The sequence below is a fragment of the Dromaius novaehollandiae genome, chromosome 18, assembly GCF_036370855.1.
Source record: "Dromaius novaehollandiae isolate bDroNov1 chromosome 18, bDroNov1.hap1, whole genome shotgun sequence".
NCBI classification, from domain to species: Eukaryota; Metazoa; Chordata; class Aves; order Casuariiformes; family Dromaiidae; genus Dromaius; species Dromaius novaehollandiae.
Window position 1 is genome coordinate 11,665,330 of NC_088115.1, and position 25,814 is coordinate 11,691,143.

The window sequence follows — 25,814 nt, forward strand, 5'->3', positions numbered from 1 at the left end:
GAATCACAGAATGGTTGATCTTCATACTGTTAGGCTCATGCTTTAGCCATACAGCCATCCTTCTTGTTATTGCCAGTCAATGTAATAAGCTAGGTTTTATAGCAGCTATGAGAGCCAGATACTTTGTGGGTATTATTAAGAATATCCATGTGGGGTTTGTTTTACATCTTTCAGCAAAGAAATCTGTACAGGAGAGTAACCTTCCTGGGCAGCCACCTGTCTTGATTGATTTCCCCGAAGTGTCCCAAAATACATGCAATGCCAGCCTGCTGTACCTTTATTAGAGGACCACCTGCATTAAGCAGCAGCTGCTTGTCAGTCCTCTGAGCTGTCACTAAAGACAGCTTTAACTGTATCTGCTGAATGTTCCCTGCGGGGTGGTTAGCTCAGCTTAGGTAGCCTTTATTCCTTTGGTTAGCTCGGTTTCATTTCTCCTGCACAGATTGTCCTTAACAGAGCATTGTTAGTATGCACAGACTGCACTTTGAGATACCCACGATTCCTAGTATGTTTTGCTATTACGTGCTACCGGAAATGTTAAAAGCAGAACTTGAAGCACAGAGATATGGCAAATGTGTCCTTGTGGGGTATACTGCTCTGTAGAATTTGTGGCAAATTTATTGTCCTTAACATTTGTTCTGTTAGTGTGGTCCCCTGATGAACACATGGATTATCAATGATCTGCCTTTAACAGCATGTAGCCTAATGGGATCCACCAATTGAAGGATCTCAATAAAGTTTATACGGTTGAATACATTTTATTGAGGCAGTAACAGACTGACTCCACAGGAATTTGGGACAGAATGGAAAAGATCAGTGACAACACAGCTGCTAAGGGACCGGATCAGTAGATCCAGGGACAACGGGGACTGAAATTTTGCCTGCTGTTACCACCAGACAACTAAAGCAAACAGAACACAAGGGATAGGACATCAAGATGAGCATATACAAAACTTTTTTAGTGTATGAATTAGCTCTCTATTCCTATTCATGGTAGGTACTCCCATTCTTCCTGCTAGAATGCCACTCAGAATAGAAAGCTGTCAGTGACAGTAAAGATCTGTTTGCTCTTGCATCTAGGCACATTCATATATTGTAGTGATTAAATCAATATGACAACTAGATGACTAATATCTAGCTGCAATGATTTGTCCCACCTATGGGCACATGAATTAATACAAAATATATACCTAAGATACCCAATGTTAATTAGTTATGGAGGCTAACCTCAACAGGCAGAAAAGTTTTCAGTAAAAGAAAAGAGGATATTGTGTAGCTAGTCTTCCACAGCATGCCCCAGGGAGGGATGCATAAAGCTAAAATAGCTAAGTTATGCCACATGCATGGCAGTTACTGTGCTGACTATCTAGAGTTTATAAACAGCTTAATAATACAGTTTCTAAATAAATATTGTCTGCTAAGTGCAAATAAATAAATTCAGTTTACAATGTCATTAAGTTAATGTACGGCTGTACACTTCCCTAAACATACAGTGTGCTACATTGTGAATTCAAGTTTTCATTTTAAACAGCTCCCATCCCTATCCAGCTTACTGGAGATCTCTTGAAAAGTCCCAAAGTAATGAGCATATTTTAAATGTTAGGCATTTTTCTTTAAGACATCTGGGAATCTCTTCAGTGGCTGGTCACTGGAGTGAGTGTGTTTGCACCTATAAGCAGATGCCTTACTGTGTGAGGAAAAGGATTTTGACCAAAATATGTATTTTATGTATTTTATGGGGAGTCTTTTAAAATTACTTTTCTTTAATCCTCACATATTTTCCTGGAGCGCTTTGCTTTAGTAGTTTGTTAGTTTCTGCTGGTTTTGTCTAGCACATTCTTAGTATCTGAAGTAAAAGGAAAAGGGTCCGTGTCTCTTCACATTCCTTTGTGTTCCTTAGCACGCCCCATCATTTTAGCTCCAGAATTATTTACTTTCAGCAGAGATATGAGGGCCTCTTGCTTTTGTTGCTGAAAATAATCTGCATCATTTTAAAACAGAGAACAGAAAACTGAGATTATAGTTAATGATCCTAGCAGAAGGCATTTGAAGTGTCCAATATGAATGATTTGGGGATAGCAGAGGAATTCTGAATCTCTGACGTGCACTGCCTCTCTCATTTGCGTATGGGGAGGTTAAGATAAAGCATCTAGCTCTTCAGCATTCAAACCAGAAGGGCTTCATGGATACCAAAGGAATCACAGCTAGACCAACAGAGGGCTTTTGAGAATTGCATACGCTGTTTTTACATGGGCACCAATAGGGCTCTTAATGGTCATACTGATCCATTAAACTTTGGACTAAAATTACTGGACTGAAAACACTGGAGGATCCATAATTGAGTTCACAGATGCAACCTGGGGCAAAATTTCTTCTGTTGTCACTGAATGATGTGACTGTAAAGCAAGAGTTTGAGGAATGCTGTGTGTTTAGCTTTTATTGAAGTCAACAAGAAAGCTCATTCTGATTTCAGTAAGCACATAGTTAAGTTTCAAAAAATATCGCCCTCCTGATATGTGATAAATAACATTTTTATTTTACAATTTGCTTTTTTTCTAGAATTTGCTGGGAACTCACAACTTAGGCAGAGTTTATTATGAGCCAATCAAGGATCGACATGGCAATATACTGATAGTTACTCTAAGAGAAGTGGAGAGTCTTTATTCATATTTTAATGGCAAATGGATGCAGATATCCAAACTACAAAGCCAGAGGAAATCCCTTTCAACTCCAGAGGAGCCAACAGCATTAGACATCTTGCTTATAACTATCCAGGTAGTGCTTTACTTCTCTTACCCTATGCTGTTTGCTTTTTTAAGGCCTATGCCAGAACACTGGTTTTTGGAAGAGTCTTGTAGAATTTTAGGCCTTAATCCAGTGCCCAATAAAATCAATGGCAAGACTCCCATTAAGAGCAAAGACTTATATTACTTCCAATGGGGCTAGGATCAGATCCTTAATATGTAAAATATTCATAAGATTCTAAAGAAATTGCTTTTAAATTCTAGTAGAGAATGGTGCAATTTCTATCAGTTTCGGGAAACCACACGATAGAATTCTTCAGCAAGGGATATAAAACCCTTTAAAATTCTCTAGGATGTTCTTAAGCACCTATACAGATGCTTACAATTTCTACACTCCATAAGATTTTTCCATCCAACCTTGAACACTAAGCCTTGTATGGTTTAAAACGATACAATTGTACTTCTTCAACTTTTTCTTTGGGGTTCAGAGTTTCTTGGAGCCCAGTTTAGTTGCTAAAGAATTCTTTACTGAGCATATCTCTCATTTAATTTTTGCATAACGTGCCTCACAGACTTTAGGTTTAGAATGATACCAAGATAATGGATTGGTCCTGAAACATGCTTAGTCACTTCCCGCTTAAAAAAGTGAGCATCACAGGTTTTCAGCACCATCAAGAATCAGGGTATCCATATTCTCATCTTAAATCTGTATAGTTCACAGTAAATTAATAAATATTTTCTGTAGGTAACAGCAACTTGTTTCTCATGAAGTGTCGTTAGCCAGTCTCTTTTCTCTCTAAAACTAATGAGTTGCATGGTTACTGAAAATAATACGAGACAAGCTGTTGTCTTAGTTTCTTCTTTAGTCCCCTTAGTTAGATGATGACTGCTGTGGCTAAGTTTTGAATTAGAGGCATTTTCTTGCAGAGGGACTGTGCTTTTGATACCAGAAACTGACAGGCAATCAAAATACACATTACCAGGTTTTCGGAATGTTAAAAAATTTCCAAAAGACAATAAAACTTACCTGATCTATGTTAGATTTACTGTATTAAAATGTGTTAAAGGTGTAGAAAAATGTCAATCTGGGCAAAAGTTTTATATTAGGAAACCCACAATACAGGCCTGATCAGATTTCCACAGAGATCCTAGTGGAAAAAATGTTCCCCTAATGGTTTACACATTCCTATCTAATGCCCACCCTTTCTTGTATTACTTGCTTAATCATCAAATGGGTATTTTGTTCATGAAGTGCTTGTGCAAATGAGGGTCTAATTGCATTGGTCAGAGCCAAGCATAGCATTGGCAGATAATTTGATGGTTCCAAGAGTAAAGGCATAAGGCCAGGTGTCTTAATCCTCACCCATTGCAAAGGCACACATTTCTAAGGATGGCAGCAGATACCATTTTTAGGGTAGTCTTTGGGGATTGCTGTACATAGCCTTAAAAATGTCTCCTGGCTTCAGCAAATATGCCGTCAGTATTAATTCTTTACGAGCTCTTTTTGCTGATGAAGATGTTTGTTTTGAAAACATAACCATTAATTAAACTTTGCAAACCAACAGCCCCCATGCTCATAGAGATTTCCCTGTTGATAGCAAGTGATACAGAACAAGTGTTTTGAGAAACCTAGGCTGCGACTCTACATGCATTTCATTGGTCACATACTGGCTTATACAGCCCCTGACCTCCTGCCTTCCCCAGCAGACAGCTTTTTCCCTGTGCTGCTCTACTCCATCTACATAGCTGTACACCAGAGTGAATCAGGGAACTGATCTGGCTGAAAAAATAACATAATAAAATAACAGCTTCTTTTCCTGAGTTGTTTTCAGCTGAATCAGTTCCCTGACCCAGCTCACTGCTGAAATGATCAGACAAGAGTACAGAGATGGGTGTTATTTAAGTTAGTTTAAATAGCACAGTTCACAGAATGTGAAACCTCAGGTTTTTAGGGCCAGTTCCTGCAGGATGCAGACAACTTTGAGTATCTGTGTATGGCAGTAGAAAGTTGTCCAAGTGCATCCAAACTACCAGAGATTATTTATATGCTTAAGCATGTGCTTAAATGCTTTGCGAATTGGGAACACTGTTGAAACAAAAAAACGGCTGTAAAAACATTTGCTGCTTTTTGATCCCATACTCTTCGGCTTATGTGGAAAAAAAATGAGATTTTTATGTAGGACTGTTTCTCTTAAAACAGGACATACTTTCCTATCACAAACGAAGTCAGCAACGCCTCCCTCCTGGCTTGTATTTGGGTTACCTTAAACTCTGCAGCTCTGTGGATCAAATCAAAGTTCTTGTACTGCAGAAGTTGCCTAATGTCCTGTGTCATGTCAAAATCCGAGATAACAGCAATGTTTCCAAGTAAGTGAATATATTTACACATACATATATATAGAGAGAGCATTTGTGTTAAGTTTAAAGCAATTTATCAAATTTAAAAGGAAATGCCAAGTTACCATTGCAAAATTACAGCTTTCAGCAAAGTTTGGCCCAGGTGTGTACTATAGAGATGAGTGCTGAACTAAAGAGGTGCACCTACATATTTCCAGCAATTCTAAAGGCCTCAGAACATACACATACAAACCCATTGGTTTCTGTGGATAGCATGCTGTGGTTGCTCAAGTGCTGATCCTGGGCTCTGCAGTCATAATGATCTTCCACGTGTCTGTTGGTAATACCATAGCCTGCAGCCCTTACTCAGCTTCCAGTGAATTCAGTTTCACCCTTTTTATTGATTTTCTTTCAGCATTGGATGTGGGTGTTACTGCTTTTTCAGTGTACTTTCTTGTGTAATACCTGGTTTCTAGCCCTAATTCACAGCAAACATATGGCAACTGAAAACACATATTCAGACAAACAGTATCAGCTATGGAACTGCTATGTACCATTTTTCCACCAAAGCCCTTTGTCCATTCCTTCCCTTGTCTTATGGGGCAAGTGCATTTATATGCGCTGCTGAGTCCTTGCCTAGTGGGCAACACTTTTTTTTTTTTTTCTGGTGCTTTTTAATCCCACACAGTTTCAGCAACCAGCTGAGAATTTTGCAGGATTCAAAGAGGAACTCGATAGTTATATGGATAACAAGGATATCCAGAGTGTAGTAGTTAATACTGACAAAAATTTTGGAAGGAATATAAAGCCTAATGCCTCAGTGCTTATAACAATCTCTGATTCTTGAGGTTTAAGATCAGATCTTTATTTAGGAGCAGATTGTCCCACATCTATTATTCATCCTGTAGTGGGGTTTCTTGTACTTTCTGTGGAACATTTGGTGCTGGCCACCTTTCAAGACAAAATAATGGGCAGGGTGAATTAAGAATTTGATCCAGAAAGATGATTCCCATGTTTATCAGGTCTAGAATGGATAAATGTCTAGCAAAAGAAAACCAAACCAGGAAGTTCTTTGGCTCCAGTGGATACCAGAGAGTCTGTAACAGAAAACGAACTTCCCAGTAATTGTCACTGTTGTCATTTCCAATGCATGCTTTTTAAAAGATTGTGGTAGATATGGAATAAAGTATGTGGAAAAGAAAACCTGGAGTGAAAAACCTTAGTGAAATTTCAAAGGCAGTTGGACCTTCAGATGTTAGCAAGGAATGTTCAGCCTGATGTACATGTGCTAGAAAAATTAAACTTTTCAAAGCTGGATTTTTAACCACAAACAATCAGGATTGCACAATTTTAGAATGTTTTGCTATATGAGGATTAAACTATCAACAGATCCCAAATGCACATACACTGAATTCCTCCTTGTGCACTGAACTTTTGTTATATTTCTAATTTTAACTTGACTCAACATACAGAGATGAGTGGGAATGGATCCAAACACTTTCTGGCTCAGAATCTGTGGAAAGTATGGATCATACTTCAGACTGCCCTACTCAATTGTTCTTGTATGAGCTCCAGATGGCAGTGAAAGCTCTCCTTAAACAGATCAATCTACCTCCACATCAGGTATTTTCCTTTGTGGTATTTATCACCTTTTTTAAAACTGATTCTTAGGAACACAACTAGAAACTACAAAATGTGTAACTTTCAAGTAGGGATAAAATGGTAAGGTTGCAAGAGAAGAAAAGCAGAGAAGTTTTGTATCCAATTACTCTTAAGTGTGTGGGGGGAAAACACCTCCCGAAGAGTTCTTTCCCTGGATATGTGAACATATATGGATTAAGAGACAAATTTTCAATTAGCTTCTATTTTTGTGTCTGTCAGCATATTTCTGCGGCTTCAGGCAGGTGTAAAAAAGCACTTCTGCACACATCTCTAGTAGTCGTGAGCACCTTTATACCCAGCTGGCAAAGAAAGATAGGTATTTTCCAGGGAAGCAGGGCAATTGACTGTTCTGTGGAGGTACTAGCAAGGGTGTACAAAAGACCTGCTGAAGACACAGCATTTTGCAATTCTTTTATACACAGGTAAGCATAGCACTTCTAAAAATACATAGTTCCAGGCCTCCAGATTGCCATGGGTGAGGAGAGGTATCTGGCTTCTGGCTTTAAATTTAGGTACAAAAAATGCATATGTGAATAAGTAAAGAAGTCAGTAAGGATAATCAATAATGTGAAAGATGCACAAAGAAATAAGCTAAGGAATTTGTTTCTTGTTTACACAAAGTCCTTGTATTTTGGTCTACCAGTGTAAGAGGGCTTAAAGTAGAAGTAAATCATCTTTATATTCTCTTCAAAGTCTGTTTGTGCAGCTAGAAAGATGTGGCCTTAAAATAAATTAGTCTGGTTCTACATTTCTTGATTTTGAAAGGTTTAGGCTTTACTTATAAAAGGAATCCATCAGGGCAGCACCTTCTAGCCTGGGAAGAGCCAAGTAAGACTCAAGTAAATCCAGAATTAAGACAGATGGTGTGCTGCCTTGTGGTCAGTCACTCTAATTCAATAGGGCTCTGTGCAGATCTTTATGCCAGTGTATTTTCTTAGAAGTCATAGCTTTTGTGCATCCTATTTTTTTTAAGCTAGGGACTAAAGTATTGAAATCAATGTGCAGTTTGTTCATTAGGCTGCAGTTCAGCCAAGCATTTTAGCCTATCCTTTGGGCACGACAGACAAGCAAAAATGTGACCCTGCAGTCAAACACAATTGTAAATGTTTTGATGACTCAGGACCCAACTTCTGGGTTAATCAATTGAATTTTTGATTCAGCAGATTTATTTATGTATTTTTATCATTATTGTGGTAAATGGAATCATAGACAGTGACACTTGCAAACACAGAGTAAAATGCAATGCTGCACACAGCAGCTATACAGCAGCCTCAGGCCAACTCCTGTGTGTGCAATTTTCTCTTGCTGCAGCACTTGTTAAAATTTTTCGGTGCTGTGTTGAGGGAGAGCTGCATATTTCTCTTAACCGACCCTAAATTGAATCTTAAAGGTTTTTAATTGAATCCATTTTCATGTTTTCACATAATTATGCAATCATAATCTTGAAAAGCACATGGCATGTGATCATTTTCTGCCTAATAAGAAACATAAATGTTGTTTTCAGGGGGGTTGTGCCTGTGTGTGTTGTTTTAATGTGGAACATTGCAGCTTTAAATCTTTATTTTATGTAGTGACATGAACCCACATTTAGGGCCCCCCCCAAATATTTATGTTTTATAAAAATTCCGAGCTTGATGTCGTGCAAATTTTCTTTAATGTTTTATATCATTTGGGGTGTTGTTTATATAAGTGCCATGTTGTAATTCTCTCCTATTTCTTCCCCCGCGCGTGTCCCTCTACAGGCTAAGCACTTCCGTCTGTATACACAGGAGGTGTTGGAACTGGGTCACAATGTCTCCTTTCTTCTCCTGCTCCCCGCCTCAGACGACGTCTGCACTGCCCCAGGACAGAATAATCCTTACACCCCACACTCAGGATTTCTTAACCTCCCTCTTCAGATGTTTGAACTTGGTATAGTAGCTTGCTTCACCTAGAAATATTAACCCAGTCTCCTTATAATAAAATCACAAAGTTGTATCTGTTTTCCCCCTTGTCCCAGTGGAGAGTCAATAAATCACATGATGGCTTTGGCAACAACACTACCTATAACTGTGTACAAGTTACAGAGGGAGCAGAGCAGTTAAAGCATATACTGTAGCAATCGTTATTGAAATGCAAAGCATAGAGAAAAGCCCACAGTTATCCAGTATATGTCTAAGTTTTTTTGGAAGATGATGCTCTTTAAAAAACAGAACCAAAAATTACACACAAGATAACAAGGTTAGAGCTGTGAAAGCAGATTCAAACACCCCTTTAAATTGTCACAAGAATAATTAGCAGTCTTGTAGAGGAGAATTTTTGCAGTTCCTGATTACAGATAGTCCTACTCAAGGTCCAGCACCTTCACAACTTTGTGAAAGGTCTGAGTGCAGCTTCCCAGGTCCAGGTCATCTCAATTCCTGAAAAAAATTCAGGAGACTCAATCCTATTGTTGTGATTCAGGAAAAGTCTGTTATGGTGAGAAAGGCTAAAACACTGGATTGAGACTTGAATGCACTTCTTTAGGGAGCACATCCTGCGCTGGAGCAGATTCAGCCCTCCTGTTCCACTGCATTGCTGCCTAGGTAGGAATTCCCAAAAGGAGGGTTTCCCAGCTGTTTAACATAAGACAGAAGAGGTGATGCTTCAGCTCCATGGTTCTCTACTCCTGATTTCTTCCTGTTGGGTCCACAGAGCAGAGAAAGGTTCCATATAAAAGCAGCACACAGTCTTTGTGGTTCATTTTAGAAAGAATCTGATAAGTAAGGGGACTTCTGAGCCTTACACATTAATCTCTGCTGTTTCCTTCTGGCCTGCGCAACTGGGTATCTTGCTTCTTTCCTCTGCCTTGGAGGAGAAGGAGAGAGAGGAGCCAGAACCAATGGAGCCACTACACAAGCAGCCACTATAGTGTAGGTCTCCGGTGCAGCTGGGTCCTCAGTGATATCTCTCTCAAGTGTTTATGTGACACCATTACCGTCACCATCCAATTTCCTATATACCATTGCAAAGTGCTATTAGAGTCACTGATGTAGGAGAACGATGACTGGATGATAATGGAGGGCCTCACTGAGGCTGTGGTTTTGCAGTCACAGTAGATCTGTGACTTGCCATCACTCAGCAGCACAAATTTGATTTGGATCAGGCAGGAACATACAATTGTGTTTATGTCACATCAGCCAGAGCACATAAAGTGGTGCCTATGACAGCTTCAGGTTTTTATGCTAATAGTGGAAGAGATGACAGCTGAGTCAGCATAACATTAAGAGAAGTACAGACAATGCATGAGTTGGTGTATAGTCTGCCAGGGTGAAGTTACCCCTTCAAAAGAAAACTAAGATAACTGAACTAGCAGAGTGAGTTCAGTGCTTTGGGTCACATATCTATGGCACTTAATGTGGCTGTAGTGCCCTAGCGCCAGATTTACTATCTTCTTGACCAGCAACCTCAAGGTCTGCAGTTAGATTCTGTGTATTAAGCATATTATTTCTCCCTAGGAGAGGTGACTGCTGCATTCACTGTGCAAATTAACGCATGAAGCATATAATCTCTTGTGAAAGTCACCTCTGCACTAGAGGTCTTGCAGACTATTTAGCTCTCATTTGCAGACTATTTAGCTCAAGCCCTGGGCAGGAGTCATTCTCTTCTCTGGGACATAGTTTGCACTGAGCTGATAAAGCAGTAGGCACTAAATTGGGATGATGTGGTGCAGATTCAACAGGGTAGTCTCTAAAATAGCATCCTGGGCCCAGACCTCTCTGTTTAGCAGTGTTGCTGCAGTGGGAAAGCAGTTCATGGAGGAAAGAACAGTAAGGAAGGCTGAATTTTAAATTTTGACTTTTTTTTTAAATAAGCAATCATCTGGCCAAATACAGATGACATTTTCTGTATGACTTATTATATATGTATCCCTGATGTTCTATAAAATGGTTGTGATTCACATCTCAAATATTAGAAGCTTCCATTCCCCATTAGCTGGTGGCTACCAACTATATAATTGCATAACCACAAAAGACTATGTTGAAGTAACATTTGTTAAAGTAACATTAAAGGGTCTGACTTAAAACCACAAAGGCTAGAAACTTCAGCACTGAAGCTGAAACCGCGGCTGTAATTCACTCAAGAGTCCACCACATATGGCATATATACTGTAAGACCACACACTATTCAGACTAGATCCCTGCAATATCTAGGCATCATTGGGAAGCCAGAAGGTAGAATTCTTTCTTTCACTCCTTTTTTGTGGGATTTCTGTGTTCAGATTGGACCTTTATTGTTATGCTAATAATGTTTCTGTGATTGGATTTCTTACTTTTGGTATCATTTATTTGCAAAGGAGAAACAGATATGATATGTATTTTTATTTAATTATGTTTTAAGATTTATGATAAGAACAATTTATGCAATTTACACTTGAAATACCGTGAAAAATATCATCCCACAATCTAACAGTATTAAGCCAGCTGCCATTCACTGCTGTAACGAAATTGTGCTGTATGCTTGAATTCATTGAAGTGCCAATGAATGGGGGAGTATTTCTGAAAACCTGTTCTCCCTCAGCAGGTTTTGGTATGTCTGTACTGCAGTTTGCAGGGATAATTGGCAAGTTTTGCCTGAGCAAATGCAGGTTCTGGAAGAATACAGCTTTGAGAGGCTAGCTAAAGTAGCGTTTGTGAAGCTCCGTGACATCATAGCTGTTCTGCCTCTGCTGTCTGCACCAGCTCTTTTAGTGGTAGCTCAGATAGCTCTATGCTACCCTAAAGTCAAATTACGTGAAGCAAGAGGTCAGTTCTGACTTTCCTTTTTGCCCTTCCTGTTTGCTCTTCTGCATAAGAGGTCAGGGACAGTGTGTGATTACTGACACCTACAAAGTTTTAATTGTTTCACCCAAATTGTGACATCCCCAAAATGCTTTTACTGCTGAGTCACTTATATTTGAGTTACTGATTTTAAGTTAGTCTAGCCCAAGAGAAAGTTATCATCCTCCAAAATGATACTTTCGTGCTGAAACACTCAATTAAAATAAAAGATGGGTTCCATTTTCCAGTCATATCTCTACTTGCCTGATAAAAGAAATTACCCCTTCCTGAAAACCTTTCCTCTTTTATATTCTTAGACTGTCACTGTTACAAGAACCCTGCTATTGCACGATGAGCTGTAAAAGCCTTAAAATCAGCCTTTCTGATTAAAGCTATCAAAGGCAAAATAGCCTCTGGAGTTGCATACTAAGGACCTGATTATGCCTTCACTTAGATATAAACTAGAAATGATTTGTTTGAAATCAGGGAAGTTACAGAGTAAACCACTGTAAATGAGAGAAGAATTAGAGCCTGTATTATTTATTTCTAGCTTAAAGTAACCCATCCAGAGTGTTAGTATTTATATTGAATAAAATTTGTGTTCTGAAAGCTAAGGATTTCATATTTCATGACCAGAATATAACAGTGTTTCCTTTGCATTTGGTCTTTTCACAGTTCATTTTTGCTGTTACAAGGAAAAATTTATAAGCCTGTATTGCCGCCTTTCTGCTGTCATAGAGCTGGACTCTCTGAAAACCCAGCAGTCCCTAAGGGAAGCAATTTCAGACAGTGAAGTCGCTGCAGCCAAACAAAGACACCAGCAAGTTATAGACTACATACAGGTAATAGTCTGTTTCTGACTACTCCAAGGAGATTTTAAGGTGGCTTTCTTAAAAATTGTGTAGGGCTGTAATTTGAAATCTAAATGGAGAATTATTCACAGACATCATAAAAACTGCAGTTGTATCAAAAGTGCAATTCTGTTTTTATGAAACTCAAACCCAGAACATGATTTCCTTAGTTGTTGCTTTTATACAAGGATTTTTATGGGTAAAATCAAATGACAGTTATACTAGACTGTTATAAAGAAACGTGTCAGTCTGTTTGTAAAACTCACTCCCATCTATGTGAGGGAAGCTAATGCCATGCTTGGCCGTTCATTTGGGTAATAGTTTTTCTCCATCTCAGTGGATTAAAGATTTTTTTCGCCCTTATAATATGCCAATTAAAAAAATAAAATGAAAATTCAGACTAGGTCATGGAGGCAATCTTCATCAACAGTATCACAGTGAACAAAGCAGTTTTGTGTTAAAGATAGCAGGCTAGCCCTTAGAGAATTGGTAGGTCTGTCCAACACCATGAAGAAATACTGTTTCACTCCCCTGATGCAGTAGGACCACAAATGTTATCACACTTGTCTAATTTGCTTTTCCTCTGTCTCTCACACTAATCTTCCAGTACTGTTCCCAGACCAAGACTTAACCTACTCAACTCAGGGATCTTTGAACTACACCCCACTGTGCAGTGTAGCAAGGCCTGTACTTTTGCAAACCATTTTGGTGACTGATTATTTATGGATAAAACTAATGGCCTTTACATAGTGTATTGATGGAAATGGTTAACCTGTCTTTCTACAAGTGAGGTGCAAATCAGTTTACAGCTCTACAATGTTAATGCTCAAGCAACCTTCTCTTGGAATAGGGGCCAAGACAACCATGTATCCCATTAATGGGTTTTGTGACCCTCTCTATTTATGGACCAGATGATAATGTTTCTGTTCCTCCTTGCTCTAAATTTAGATCCCTTTTGCCTTGTCCGTGCTGGCGCTGTTGGAAACTTGCAGGGGGCCAGAGGGGAATGCTCCACTGTGCTTCCACCTTTCAACCATCTTCTCCCTTCTCATCTTCCCATTCTCACACCCAGAAAAGCTAGTTGTTCCCAGTGTATAGGAGCATTTGGGAAAATGTTACCCTTCACATCAAAAGTAAATATATGTTTTATTAATACACATACACTGCATAGACAGTTCTGTGTTCCTCTTCTCCAAAGTGTTCAAGTCACCTATATATGCTGGGAAAATATAGGAGAGTATTTTAAACTTCAGTGTTTTGTGCTGAATTATTGTGACAGTGTATTAGCCTTGTCCGGTTTCCTCTCAAATGAAAACCAGCTGTATTCTACCTATTGGCAAAAATATCTCAGCCCACCACATACCGCAATCTTCAGTGGTGACCACAAAACCGCAAGAGCATTTGTGTGATCCTAGATCTAAGACAGTGTTGAAGTCACTACACAAACCAAACATTGTAAAGAGTAAAGGAGTCTATATAAATGCAGCTCTGAAAAGGAGTCAGAGGGCAACTGAAAAGTAAAGATTAAAAAAAACCCAGCAGATAACGTACTCAGCGTCTTTACCAGAATGTTAGAGAGCAAGACAAGAAATCTACAGACACTGGAGCTAAAATCGAAGTTAAGCTATAATTTTTATAGCATAATGCTTCAAATGTTCCTAAATTGTATAAGAACCACAGTTCATTAAAAATGACTGGCCCATTATCCCAGGAGACACTGTAGAATGACACCAGGGAGAAAAGCAATAGGATTTGCATTTTAATAAACTGCATGCAGTTGTCTGGGGTTGGGGAAGGATTACAGAGAGGGAATACAAAATCTCCAAAACCAAATAGGTGAGAAGTTTGCTAACTGGTCAACCCAGTGCATTTTATTCATGGGGCTACACTGAAAGTGAGGTAGGATTAGAAATGAATCCCTGAACCCTTGGCTATTCTAATTGGTGTAGATTCTTAGCCCAAATTAACTCAGTGGCAAGGCTGGCACTGACTTCTCTGGAGACTGGATTTCACCTTTACATAAATATGGCCTTACTAGGTCAAACTAGAAATTCATCTAGCCAGCTATACTATCTCCAGCTGGGCCCAGCAAGAATTACCCTAGCAAAGTTTCTGGCATCTAAAGTATCCTTTGACAGTAAGTTCCACAGCTGGATTATGCATTTTGTGAAAAAGTATCTCCAGCTAAGAGGATGTGTTAGTGAACCGGTCTTAAAATGCGTCAATATACAGTCTCCTTTTCATTGATCCCTCTGCTATATCCCCATTTGATAACACTCACTGCGCAAAGTACCACTGACTTTTGCCTATCCTTTTACTGACTCCCTTTTTCCCCTTTACATTCTTGCAGAACATGGCTTGTATAGCTGAGAAATAGTTTCCCTTAAACACTGCAATATTAATGTGAAGGCTCAGGCATACTTTAAATGCAGTAGCTTATGCAGGAAGCGAAACACAAGGGAAGTTCTAGAAAGGATACTGCAACAGAAGGATATCGTGCTCATTGCTACATCCCATTCACTGGTTGCAGCAACATTTACTCAGTCATCAAAGATCTTGAATTGCTTGAAGACCTTAAGTGTTCCATTATCAAAAGACTCTCAAAACTCACATTAAATAGCATCTTTCCTCTCTGCCTAGATACTTAAAGCCATATCCTGCTATTGATTTGGGCACCTGCCTCTTGTTGCCATCAACGGGCATGACTTAGAATTGCCCCAGGGTAGATTAATACTAATGAAATGCATGCAGACCAAAAATGATGATAGGAGAGAAAACCTGGAGACGATCTTTATCCTCCAGTCAAAAAACAATTTTCATTTTTCTATCAATGTCAGAGCTCAGGCCTGGATTCATCCCTCCTATTAAGTAAGAACCTCTATGGGTTAGGGAGAATTAATAGAATTAGTATAGTCCAGAATTAATTTTAGTTTTTTACCACTTTTTTTTCCTCCAAAGCAAATCGATGAGATCTGGCGGGAAATGAGATGGATCACAGAAGCACTGCAGTATGCGAGATACAAGCAGCCAGCCCCTGGCCTACCCATAAAGAAGCTTGTCAATCTATCAGAAGAATGGACTCAAAAGAAAATCAGTTCAACATCTTCACATCTAGATTGTCTTCCTTCACCTCCCCCATCACCTGAGACACGAAGCCAGAGGAGAAAAGCTGTGAGTGGTAAGAGAGTTTTTGTTTATCACAGAAAATCTTTGAACTCACTTTTAATTAAAACAATTCTTGAATTTCATTTTGTAAAAGAAGTGGGTTTTTTTCCCATGCCTGCCAAGGTATTTTACCAATCATTTTACCAATCATTAGCTACTCTAATAATTAGCTACTCTCTCTTCCCGAGAACCTTCTACAATCCTTACAATCGTTTTTTGCTTTCCACTACTCAGAATACTTGCTTATCATCAGCCAGCTTTGTCACCTTGCTATTCCAGATTATTTAATAAATAGGCTGGATAGGACAGGCCCTACTACTAATTCTTCCATGACCTCCAGAATTAGTAAAATCCATCCATAGTGAAAGCTGACTATTACTCCATTTGTTTTCTGCACCAACGATCTGTTATTAATCTGTGGAAGAAGCTTTCCCTTTATCTCAATTACAGCTTCATTTCTTAAGAACATTTGGTGAAGAATCTTGTCAAAAGCTCTTCAGAAATCCAAATGTGCCTATGTATGACATTGTCCACATGTTCAAAGAGTTTTACTAGATTGATGATGAGTTACTGAACAAAAGCTATTGGCCCTTTCTCACTGTGCGTGTCTTTTCTTTATTAGTTTCTAACATTTTGCCCAGGATGGAAGTCATACTTTTCCACAGTCACCATTTGTCACCTTCTGTTTCTCTAGTACTACAGACATTTTCTTTCCATCCTTTGAGTATTCTTCTGCTTTGAAGTAATTCTTTCTTATGCTCTTCTTCCTTTGTTTTGATGGAAGAAATTTTACTGTCGATAGTCCAGTTTGATTTAAGTCATTTTCACATACCTCAGAGTCCTCAGTGGTTTAGACAGGCCCTTTAAAATACAAAATCACACAAATAAGTACCCTCTTCATTGGCCATTATTGCTTCTCCAAACAGCTGCAATATTAAAGTGATGAAAGAAATTAATCACATCAGATAAAGAGGAAGTAAATGAAACAGTAACACCTAATTTGCTAACCAAGTAAGGACTTTGGAGAAAAATGTAAACCATCATTCTGCTGGGCTAGCTTTAAGCAATAAGTAAATGAAATGGTAGAAACAAAAGCAGCAGATGCTGCATTAAACAACTGCCATGACCGTTTTGCTAATGATAATTTGTTTTTCAAAGTGGCATTTTTTTACAGTTAAGAACAACACATAAATCTACTCTGATTAGATTAGATTAAAAGAAACCCAAAGACTGTGGTGTCACATGCTTTGATTTGTTCTTTTACACAGTGGTGTTCTCTCTCAGCACCTCTCCCTGAGCTAAATTTTTCCCTGTATTACATACCATGAATGCAGAATAATCCCCTATGCCTTAGCTCTGGCACCATGTAACCTAGAGCATTATCTTGCCCTGCATGGGCTTGATTCATTATTGCTCTGCTATACGGTAATTTACACTAGGTCAAAGTGAATAGTTGGCACTGCATAAAATGTACTGGTTTTCTTTTTCCCTTGGATCTAATGTAAACTATCCAGGGCAGCAGTGGAGCATAAGACCATTCTAATCATGTACGACACTATTTATTATGTTATTGATCCTTCTGTATCCAAAGGGCAACAGTGATTTCAGTGCCAGTGCAAATTTTGATTCTGAAATTCACATCTGAATTAAGTGTGTCAGTTTTGAATTTGAACATACATAACGCACCTGGTGGAGAGTTTTTGCTCATCCACCTCCATGCCTTGCCTCTGCCCTCTTCCACACACATACAGTTGCAACATACTCACAGTTGCAGAGGTGTAAGTCTGGAGTAACCTGGCTGACATCTTTAATGAAAAGAGAATCTGGATTAGAGCTTCTCTGTCTCCCACATCCCTACTTTTATAAAATTTGGTGAAAACAGATCCTTTCAAATCTTAATCCCAGTTCAAATTCAGATTCTTCCCTGTGCTCAATTCCTTTCAATACCTGAATCCTTTTGGTTTTTCCTAATTCTTACCACCACCTCTCTAATACATCTGCAAATCCTCCCTGATTACTGTGTTTGCTACTGTCTCCTAGGGTCATGGAAATTTTCACAGAAGAAATGCACATGTATTTTCAGAATTGTGGATATGATTCTAAGTCAAGAAAAAATATATAAATGACATTTAAGCAATTCCTCTAATGTGCTTGTCTTGTTAGTAGTAATCATTTCTCTTTTCAGATTCCCAGCCCTGCTCAGATGAAGAAGGCTGCTCTGAAGTATTCCTTCCAACTGACAGTGACTATGATTCCAGTGATGCTTTAAGCCCCAAAGAATTAGACTTAATATATTCCTCCTCAAATGATATATCCCAGCAGGCAGGCAGTGGCCTAGGTGGCAGTGCACCTGATGTTCTCCAAGTCCATGACATGAAGCCTTGCCTAACGTTGAAAGAAGGCCTGAAAGAGTGTAGTGCCTTTGATACTAACACTGAATATTGCACAGAGTACATGAGCAGTCTAACAATGTCAGGGCTTACATCAAAAAGCACAGACAAGTCCTCTAGCTCCAGGCAGCCATTGAGCTTTTTGGGTAAAAAAAAGCTAGGGAAACATCAACATTACAACTACTTCAGCCGTCATCATCGTTGGCTACGTGTGCACAGTGAGACACAGTCTGGCTCTCTGTCTGAAGGTGTGTATACTCAGCATCTCATGAGATCTACAGATTTATCTCAAGAACCTACCTCCACTGAGCAGATAAAGATTCCTGCCAATGGGTCTCGGAGCACTTTCTTACCTCATGCATCCAGCCTTCCAGAAGATGGGAAAGGCAAGTATGAGGAATCAAGGCAGCATGTCCATAGGATACATGTTGAGCCTTATAAAACAGCATTACTGGATGAAGAAGGCAAGTCCTTGGCAATGAGCACACAGTCTGTAGAACATAAGGGTGGCAATGCTATGCAACAGAAAATGGGTCCAGATGACCAGTCAGGTTCTTCTGTCTCAGAAGTATTCAGCAGCACACTTTAACCCCAGACTTCTGCCTCGCTTCCCACTGTTCCACAATGAGATAATGAGCATTATGCGTATAGGGATATATTTTCAAAACCACATTTAAAAATCCAGCTCCTCCAATGGCAACTCTTGCTACTGAAAAGAGTCCTAATCTTTTGGCTTCAGCACCAGATTTCTGGTCTTACAGGAGTATCCGTCAAGATGCAAGCATTATTATTTGCATCTGCAGTTTTGCAGGTAGGGTCATGACATTCACCATGTAACAGAACACTTTGTGGCTGCAGATCTGGTAATCAGGTTTGGCAGTTCTCTTAATGCCCATGTATCTCTGAGCATGCAGAATTTTACGCACAAGTGGTTCTGCCTGCAAGTTAGCACAAACTGTAACATCCTGAGTGTCGTGATGTTAGGACTGTGTCCTAAACTTCTATTAACCTATTTTCCTCCATTTCCTATGACTTTTTCTACTACTCAGCCTGCTTCTTGAATAGATTTAGTTTGCATACAGTTAAAGTACTAACTGGTCTAGTAACACAGTTATCCCAGAGTTTCTAGCCATTTAGAGAACTGAATATTCTTCAGTATCTAGAACATGCAGACAATACCATCTCTGAATGCTGTCAGAGCCTGACACAATTGTTATCACTGAAGGTTTTGCTAAAGGAGCTTAGATTTCAAATGATATAAGTAGCAAGTTATTTTAAAAGCCTAGAAGGAAGGGAGTGAACCTTTAATGTCAAGAGCAGAGAGAATGAGGCCAAGCTCTGAATGAATAATATGCACGGTCTAAATGAGACTGAAGTGAAGCTGGGTCTTTTCCTTTGCCCACCACACAAGAGTGCATTTCTTTACATTGCAGGCACCCTCAGACACCCATTGGTAAGAAATGCACCGACTTTTGTTCCTGAATACTCACTGTAATCTCCAGGACTATTTGATCACTATGTCTGAATTTGGAATATTCTGGCAATTGAGATTAGGGAATTTGGGGTGCAGTCTGAATCTAAGATTTTTTATTTGAGTCCACCTCTGATGACTCAATAAATATTAATATCATTAGGAGGGTGGGAGATGGTGTTTTAGCATGCCATATTTGTCTAAAGGCAGATCACAGTGAGTCATGATTCCGTTCTTTGCAACCAGAATAGGACAGAATAAGTACTACAGAAGATGATCTTGAAAATGTAATCAATATTAATAAGAACCATAACATTTGGAGAACTAATGAACTAATATGGAGAGAAACCCCAGCTGTTGCACAAGCTTTAATTTTTCTTAAACAGTTCTTGAAGTTTAATTTTATAGGCCACATTCCTGCTGGTTAAATTCCCTCACTCCATGTTTGTGCAGCCTTCTCCTTTTCAATTTTTCAGCCTCCAGGTGGATGCATACTGAGGCCTCCAATAAAGAGATTTGAGTTAAATAGTTGAGTTTACAAGTCCTTGAGGTGAAGGTAAGGATTTGGGCCCATGATCTGTGGTCCTTATTAAAATAGCACTTCCATAACCCCAGTGCTATTAAAATCCCTGAGCACTCAATACATAAATTCAAAAATAAATTTTATTCACTCTTTTATGCTTGGTCAGTATGCGGAAGCCAAGAAGAGTCCTTGCTGTGATATAAGGGAGAAAACTTTCTATAAGGGGTTTACATTTGTAATTCCTGTTTTTGGGGAGAGGGAAGTTAGTTTTTTGCACCAAAAATACTCATTCATTACCTGATCCAAAGCTCAGTGAGGATGGAAAGGCTTCCATTCACTTCCAGAGGCTTTGAATGAGACCCACACTGAAAATTCCTGTGGGTGTGAAGGTGAGGGGGGGAGAAATGTCAGTGCCAACTTGCAGCTAGAAGGACATACATTGTATGTTTTACACCACATGGAGTTGCATGGGGAAAACCTGACTCATACACCATAGGACCAAATAGTGATGTTTTACTGTCATAGTACCAGTTTTTCTCATTAGATTATTATGTTCATTAGCAAAATGTTCTTTATCAGTGAGAGCCAGAGCAATGTAATCCTTATTTTCAGACGTCAAAACAATTTATATTGTTTTCAAGTATAAAGCACCAGACTCCCCAGCCTCTAATCAAAACTGCCACAGAACAGGAATAAAAATAACAATATGTTGAGGCCATATGTTTTTGTAGAAAGTGATGAGATAAAACAAGATGTTCCCAAAATGAAACCCACCTTGCTTTGCTGTGGCTCTTCAGGAACAGTGAGTTTGCTAGAAGTAGCAAATCTATAGCAGAAGAACAAGCACACGCTACTAGTTAGATAAGGATATGAAAATGTCTGTTACCTACTCTTGTTGCTGGACTTTTCTAGTAGTCAAGTATCTAATAAAGAGTTGGATTTGTTGATGGTAGAAAGGGCTTGACTTTGGGATAACTGTCTCGATCTGCGCTAAGAGAGAATTTGACTGTGGGAGTGTAGATGCCAGCCACAATCGAACCCATCTTGGTTTTAACCTTGTTATATGGAAATGGTGTTTATGTGATGCCTAACAGGACATGCTTCCTTGATCCTTTTCCCTCCATACTGAGGTTCTTCCACATTCTTTAATAGTTAAAGCAGTGAGTGATAATTCTGACCTTAAATACTTTTGGTTGTAAAGCACTGAGTTCTCTTTTTGTAGAAATATTTGTTCTTAATTCTAACTTGCTATCCCTACCTATTCAGTGAGTCGTTGAGTAAGGTAGCTCCCTAAAAGAATAGTAATGAGCACCCAGAGAAAAATAAATAGTAGAAAAAGGTGCCTTTCAAGCATGGTTGCAATACTAACTATACTACTTCTGCAGTTTTCTTAGGAACCTTTTCTCCAGTTTGAGCACAGGTCCCTCTCCAAGGAATCTTGCATAGACACAGCAAATACTGAGGCTCAGAGACCACAGCATACTAGAATTTCATTAGCCATCAGACAGCTCCACTGAAATGAGTAAGTCTGTACCCACTACCTATCAGCTGAAGCTCTACCCTGAAATGGGTACTTAGGCTTTGCAAATTTCTGGATATCAATCTTTCTTATTCTTAAATCTTGCCAGAGAACTTTTGTCCTGCATTTTCCAGGGAGTATATTTTCCCCTGGGCTGAACCCACTCCCTGCTATTTCTAGACATGATTGGACTAGCCAGAAAAAAAGATAGTGTTTTCATATTATGCCCCTACAAATAAACTATGGACCTGTATCTTGTGTTCTAAAACTTCCTGGTTTCTGCTGGATGATGGAATGATACGGGTAAACTGCAAAGTTTATACTCAAAATTCATTGCATCTACAAGAAGGTAGTCTGCCCACAGGTAGCTTGTCTCAAGAAACCTGTGGCTGACAGCATGCATCTCCCATGCTGGTGTGGTGTTTTGCCTATTTTAGATATTAATTAACAACTGAATTTTGTATGTAGTAAGAGCATACGCAGAGAAATCTATAAATTAATCCTTCACTGCTGAAGCATAAATATTTTTAAATACAGCATTAAAGGGGGAGGGAGAGGATGGAATATTTTATCCTGAACATTTATGTTTAGAGTATTTAAATCCCAGCATTTTGGAAAGAGATGGTGCATCTTTAAATTCCCTAGGGTATAAAGAAATGCATTAAGTTGCTGGTCAACTCTTCTAAGGTGTTTAAACACACGGCTCATGACTGTTACGTAAAACTTCAATACAGCCTTAGAAACAACAAGGGTATAGTGTATTTCAAAATATGGTATACAGCTTGGAAACTTACTCTGAATTTCTCTGAGGTGTTGAACTTTGCCATCAGCAAAAAGTATTTTTAGAAAAGGGGCCTTGAATTTTTAGACAACAGAGATTTCATCAAGTTTGGGTCTCTGATTTTTCCACTACAGCAAAACTTTAAATAGCTAGAATAACTTACAAATATACTTACAAATATTACTTTATTTGTAAGTATAATTTATCTTTTGATTCCATGAAATAGAATTCATAAGGCTAAATCCTGCCTAGACATGGGAAGCAGGGCTGTTGGTCCTGTCGAATTCTCCGCAAAAACCAAGGGCAACATTCCCCAAGGCGGGCTGGGAGTTACGCTATGGAAATGTGCTCTGGCCAGTAGTTTTGCCACTCTTTTGTGTGGACACAAACTACAGCCTTCCCTTCTGCTAGCTAATACCTACCACTTGCAGAGTCGTTAGGAGTCTTGTTGATTTGACGAGGCTTTGGAGCAGGCCCCCCCTGCTACTGGAAGCTCTGTAGCTGCTGCTAACTCAGAGATTCTCTCATCAGTTTATGATGTTTAGGAGCTCTGACCCAGCCAGCTGTTTCTCGTGCTGTACTTTTGAGGTGAAATAAGAGCCAGACTAGAATATCTTCCTCAGCCTTCTTGTATCACAGCATCTTAGGCAAGATTTAGCCTTTAACCCAATCATCCTATAATAGGGTAATGTGTTATTAAGCGTGTCTGTCACTAGGCTACAGAAAACCTCCTATTTTGCTGGTCAAATAAGAAGAATAATTTTTAATATTTATTATTTTCTTTTTTCAAAAAAGTTTTATGAAATTGATCTAAAATAAGAGAAAGTGATTGGTGTAGCACTAATTACCTTCAACTGTGAACTGTAGTAATTTATTAAGCACACTTTAAGCTAAATGGCACAGACTTTTTGTGTTTTACTTTATATAAAAGGTCAGCTTGGGTCCAAGCATGCTGTCCTTGGACCTCATTTCAGGTTCTTTTGCACCAATGTAAATCAAGAAGAGTAGGTCCACTGAAGCTGAGTCAGATACTACCTAGCATAAATCAGCATAGCTCCGCTCACTCAGGAGGCTGGCTTAATACCAGCTGAGGATCTGGATCGGTGGAGTTATCATGAAAACACAGTCATGCTGGTATAAAAAAAAGATACATGCAAAAAAGACAAAAGGCTGTTTATCTCATGGAATATTTCCCCAGAGGTCAAAGGGACCATTGTCGGAGGAGGGCGCAGAGAGCCAGCCCACCGTGCTGCTGTGTTACGAGTTGTACTGTGATGGGAACATGTACTGCATAATACAGTGCTACATTTTATAATAGGGACCAAATTTCACTCCCATATTATGCAAATGAATCTCCTACTGAATGCAATGGGAGTTCCATGAAGGATTTGTCCCCCAGTTATTTAACTGAAAAAATGAAGACTGTTTAGGGTTGTTGGGGACTTGGGGGAGGGGAAGAGGGGTTGTTTGTTTTTTTCCCCTCAGAGAAAAAGTAATTTAAGTGAAATGTGCAAGGCAGTGTTTAATTGCTTCCTGCCTTGTTTGTACATAGCAATTTGGCTGTTTATTGGTTGTCTTTGTTGAGATTTTTATTGTAACTTGTTGCTATATATGCAATCAAGTGTATGTTAAAGTTTAAACTTTGGTATATAATAATGCACAATTTTATGTGCTTTAAAACTTTGTAAATATACAGATGAACAATGTATGTTGTGCTAACTGTGACCTTGGGACTTGACACAACAGTATTTTCATGCATATGTACCTACAAATGGCTTGAAAATAGCAAAATATATATTGAGGATGGCTATGAGCCAAGAGTAAATGAGTGCCGTATGACTCATGCTTCTTTAATAATTCCTGAAAGAGGCATGTATAGTACATAACATAGACAATAAAAATAATTTTCAAGACTACAAATATTTTTTATAACTTCAGATATTAAATACTATTTTGGAAAAAAGATTGGTCAGGAAAAGAAATCTTAGATTTATTCGAGTGAATCATTGTCATAAAAATATTCTTAACATAGATTTTTTTTGTTTGATCTAATATCATAGAAACCTAGCTCTTTCAAGCTTTAAAAGACTTGAAGTGCTTTTATATTCTTACAAACTCCTATGACCTTCTAAAATCATGCATTTCAAGTCTTCTCTATCCTTAACAGAAAAGATGCTAGCATACAGATTCATATAATCTTAAATACCATACATACACATAATCTTTAATCTGTATTTTTTTCAAATATGTTCTAGCTGACCATCATCAGATATCCACATACGTGAGCTTTACAATCAATGGAAATTTGAATGTAGTTTGTTTTTTCTCAGAATTCTTTTATTTTTATTGGAAAGTAAGTGATTTTTTTAAGGCCAAGCTTTCAGACGTGGTCTTCAAATTTTTACATCAGTCTGCCTATTCAGAAATCTAAATAAAACAGGCATGACTTTCAGAGTTTGTGGGTGAAAATAATCTTCCATCAAAGACAACAGAAACTGAAAATCAGTTTACATAAATGTAAATGCCTTAATACAGGTGTGATATCTTGGTAGTCAGATTTAAAGAGGCATGTTTCTAATCTGTGTATTATACCCTATTGAGGAATTGCTGACATACAGGCATCTGCATCAAAGCAGTGAACAGTGCTGAAACCTCGCCGGCTGACGGACTGAGCCTTCTTCCTCCCAGCCTGGTGGCTGTCATACAGGCTCTGTAGTTTTCAGCTGTGTATTTACAATGACAGGCCAGACAGAATCTGCTGTGTATTTCTGGTGTGAATCCATGCTTTCAAGTCACATTGTAAACGTACTGTATTGTGGGTATATATAATCTGAGTGTAGTCAAGAAACACCCCAGATATTACCTACTGAAAGAATTACCTTATAAAAGTGAAACACACTCCTCTGCTGTGATTCCTCTTGGTCTCTTTTTCACATATTCTTATAAAAGAAACAGGAAAGCACTGCAACATTAGTAATGTAGTATAAAATTGGGCTCTACTGTATTTAAGCAAGAGAAATAATAACAATTCCATTTTTAATGCCGAAGTGAAATTGGAAGGATTCTCCTTTGGGTAACTGATTATTTACTTCGTTTCAAAAATGGACGGATTCCTACATCTGTTTTAACTACCCTACTGTCTGGGCCTCTCAGTGTGTTTCATGTACTGTTCTCCCCTTTGTGCAGATAATGCCGTAACTGGAATAAGTGATATGCCCAAGGTCGCACAGAGAGCTTGTTACAGAGCAGGGAGTTAAACACAATTTTCTGACTAGCATCCCTACAACATTATCTCTCCATTATCCATAGCTTGTGCACAAGAATATTGGTAATGTAAATGTTGACAAATGTCTGTGTTTCAGCCATGACATGCCAACTCATTGCAAGCTTCAGAATAACAGCATCCTACTGAATATCTGTGGATATTTTCACACATGGAAAATATTTTAATTAGAACACAGCCAAAGTGGAGTTAAACAACAGAACAAAATAATTCTTGAATTGTAAGATATAACATGACTGTCTGTCATCTTTGCTTCCTTGATTTTTAATTTCAATATATTAGGATTGTTACTGCATTTACTGAGCTAGTA

At 38.7% G+C, this 25,814-nt stretch overlaps 1 protein-coding gene across 1 annotated transcript in view; it reads left to right on the forward strand.

Moving 5' to 3' along the window:
* The window catches only part of ANKFN1 (ankyrin repeat and fibronectin type III domain containing 1), a 67,981-nt gene extending 49,317 nt beyond the window's left edge, over window positions 1-18,664 (forward strand). The window contains exons 11-17 of the mRNA XM_026099072.2: window positions 2,560-2,775; window positions 4,945-5,111; window positions 6,554-6,704; window positions 8,486-8,654; window positions 12,197-12,363; window positions 15,331-15,550; window positions 17,723-18,664. Of these exons, the coding sequence (XP_025954857.1) occupies window positions 2,560-2,775; window positions 4,945-5,111; window positions 6,554-6,704; window positions 8,486-8,654; window positions 12,197-12,363; window positions 15,331-15,550; window positions 17,723-18,516 (1,884 nt within the window). The 3' untranslated portion in view covers window positions 18,517-18,664. The remainder of the gene's footprint in view (window positions 1-2,559; window positions 2,776-4,944; window positions 5,112-6,553; window positions 6,705-8,485; window positions 8,655-12,196; window positions 12,364-15,330; window positions 15,551-17,722) is intronic.
* The last annotated feature ends 7,150 nt before the right edge of the window (window positions 18,665-25,814 follow it).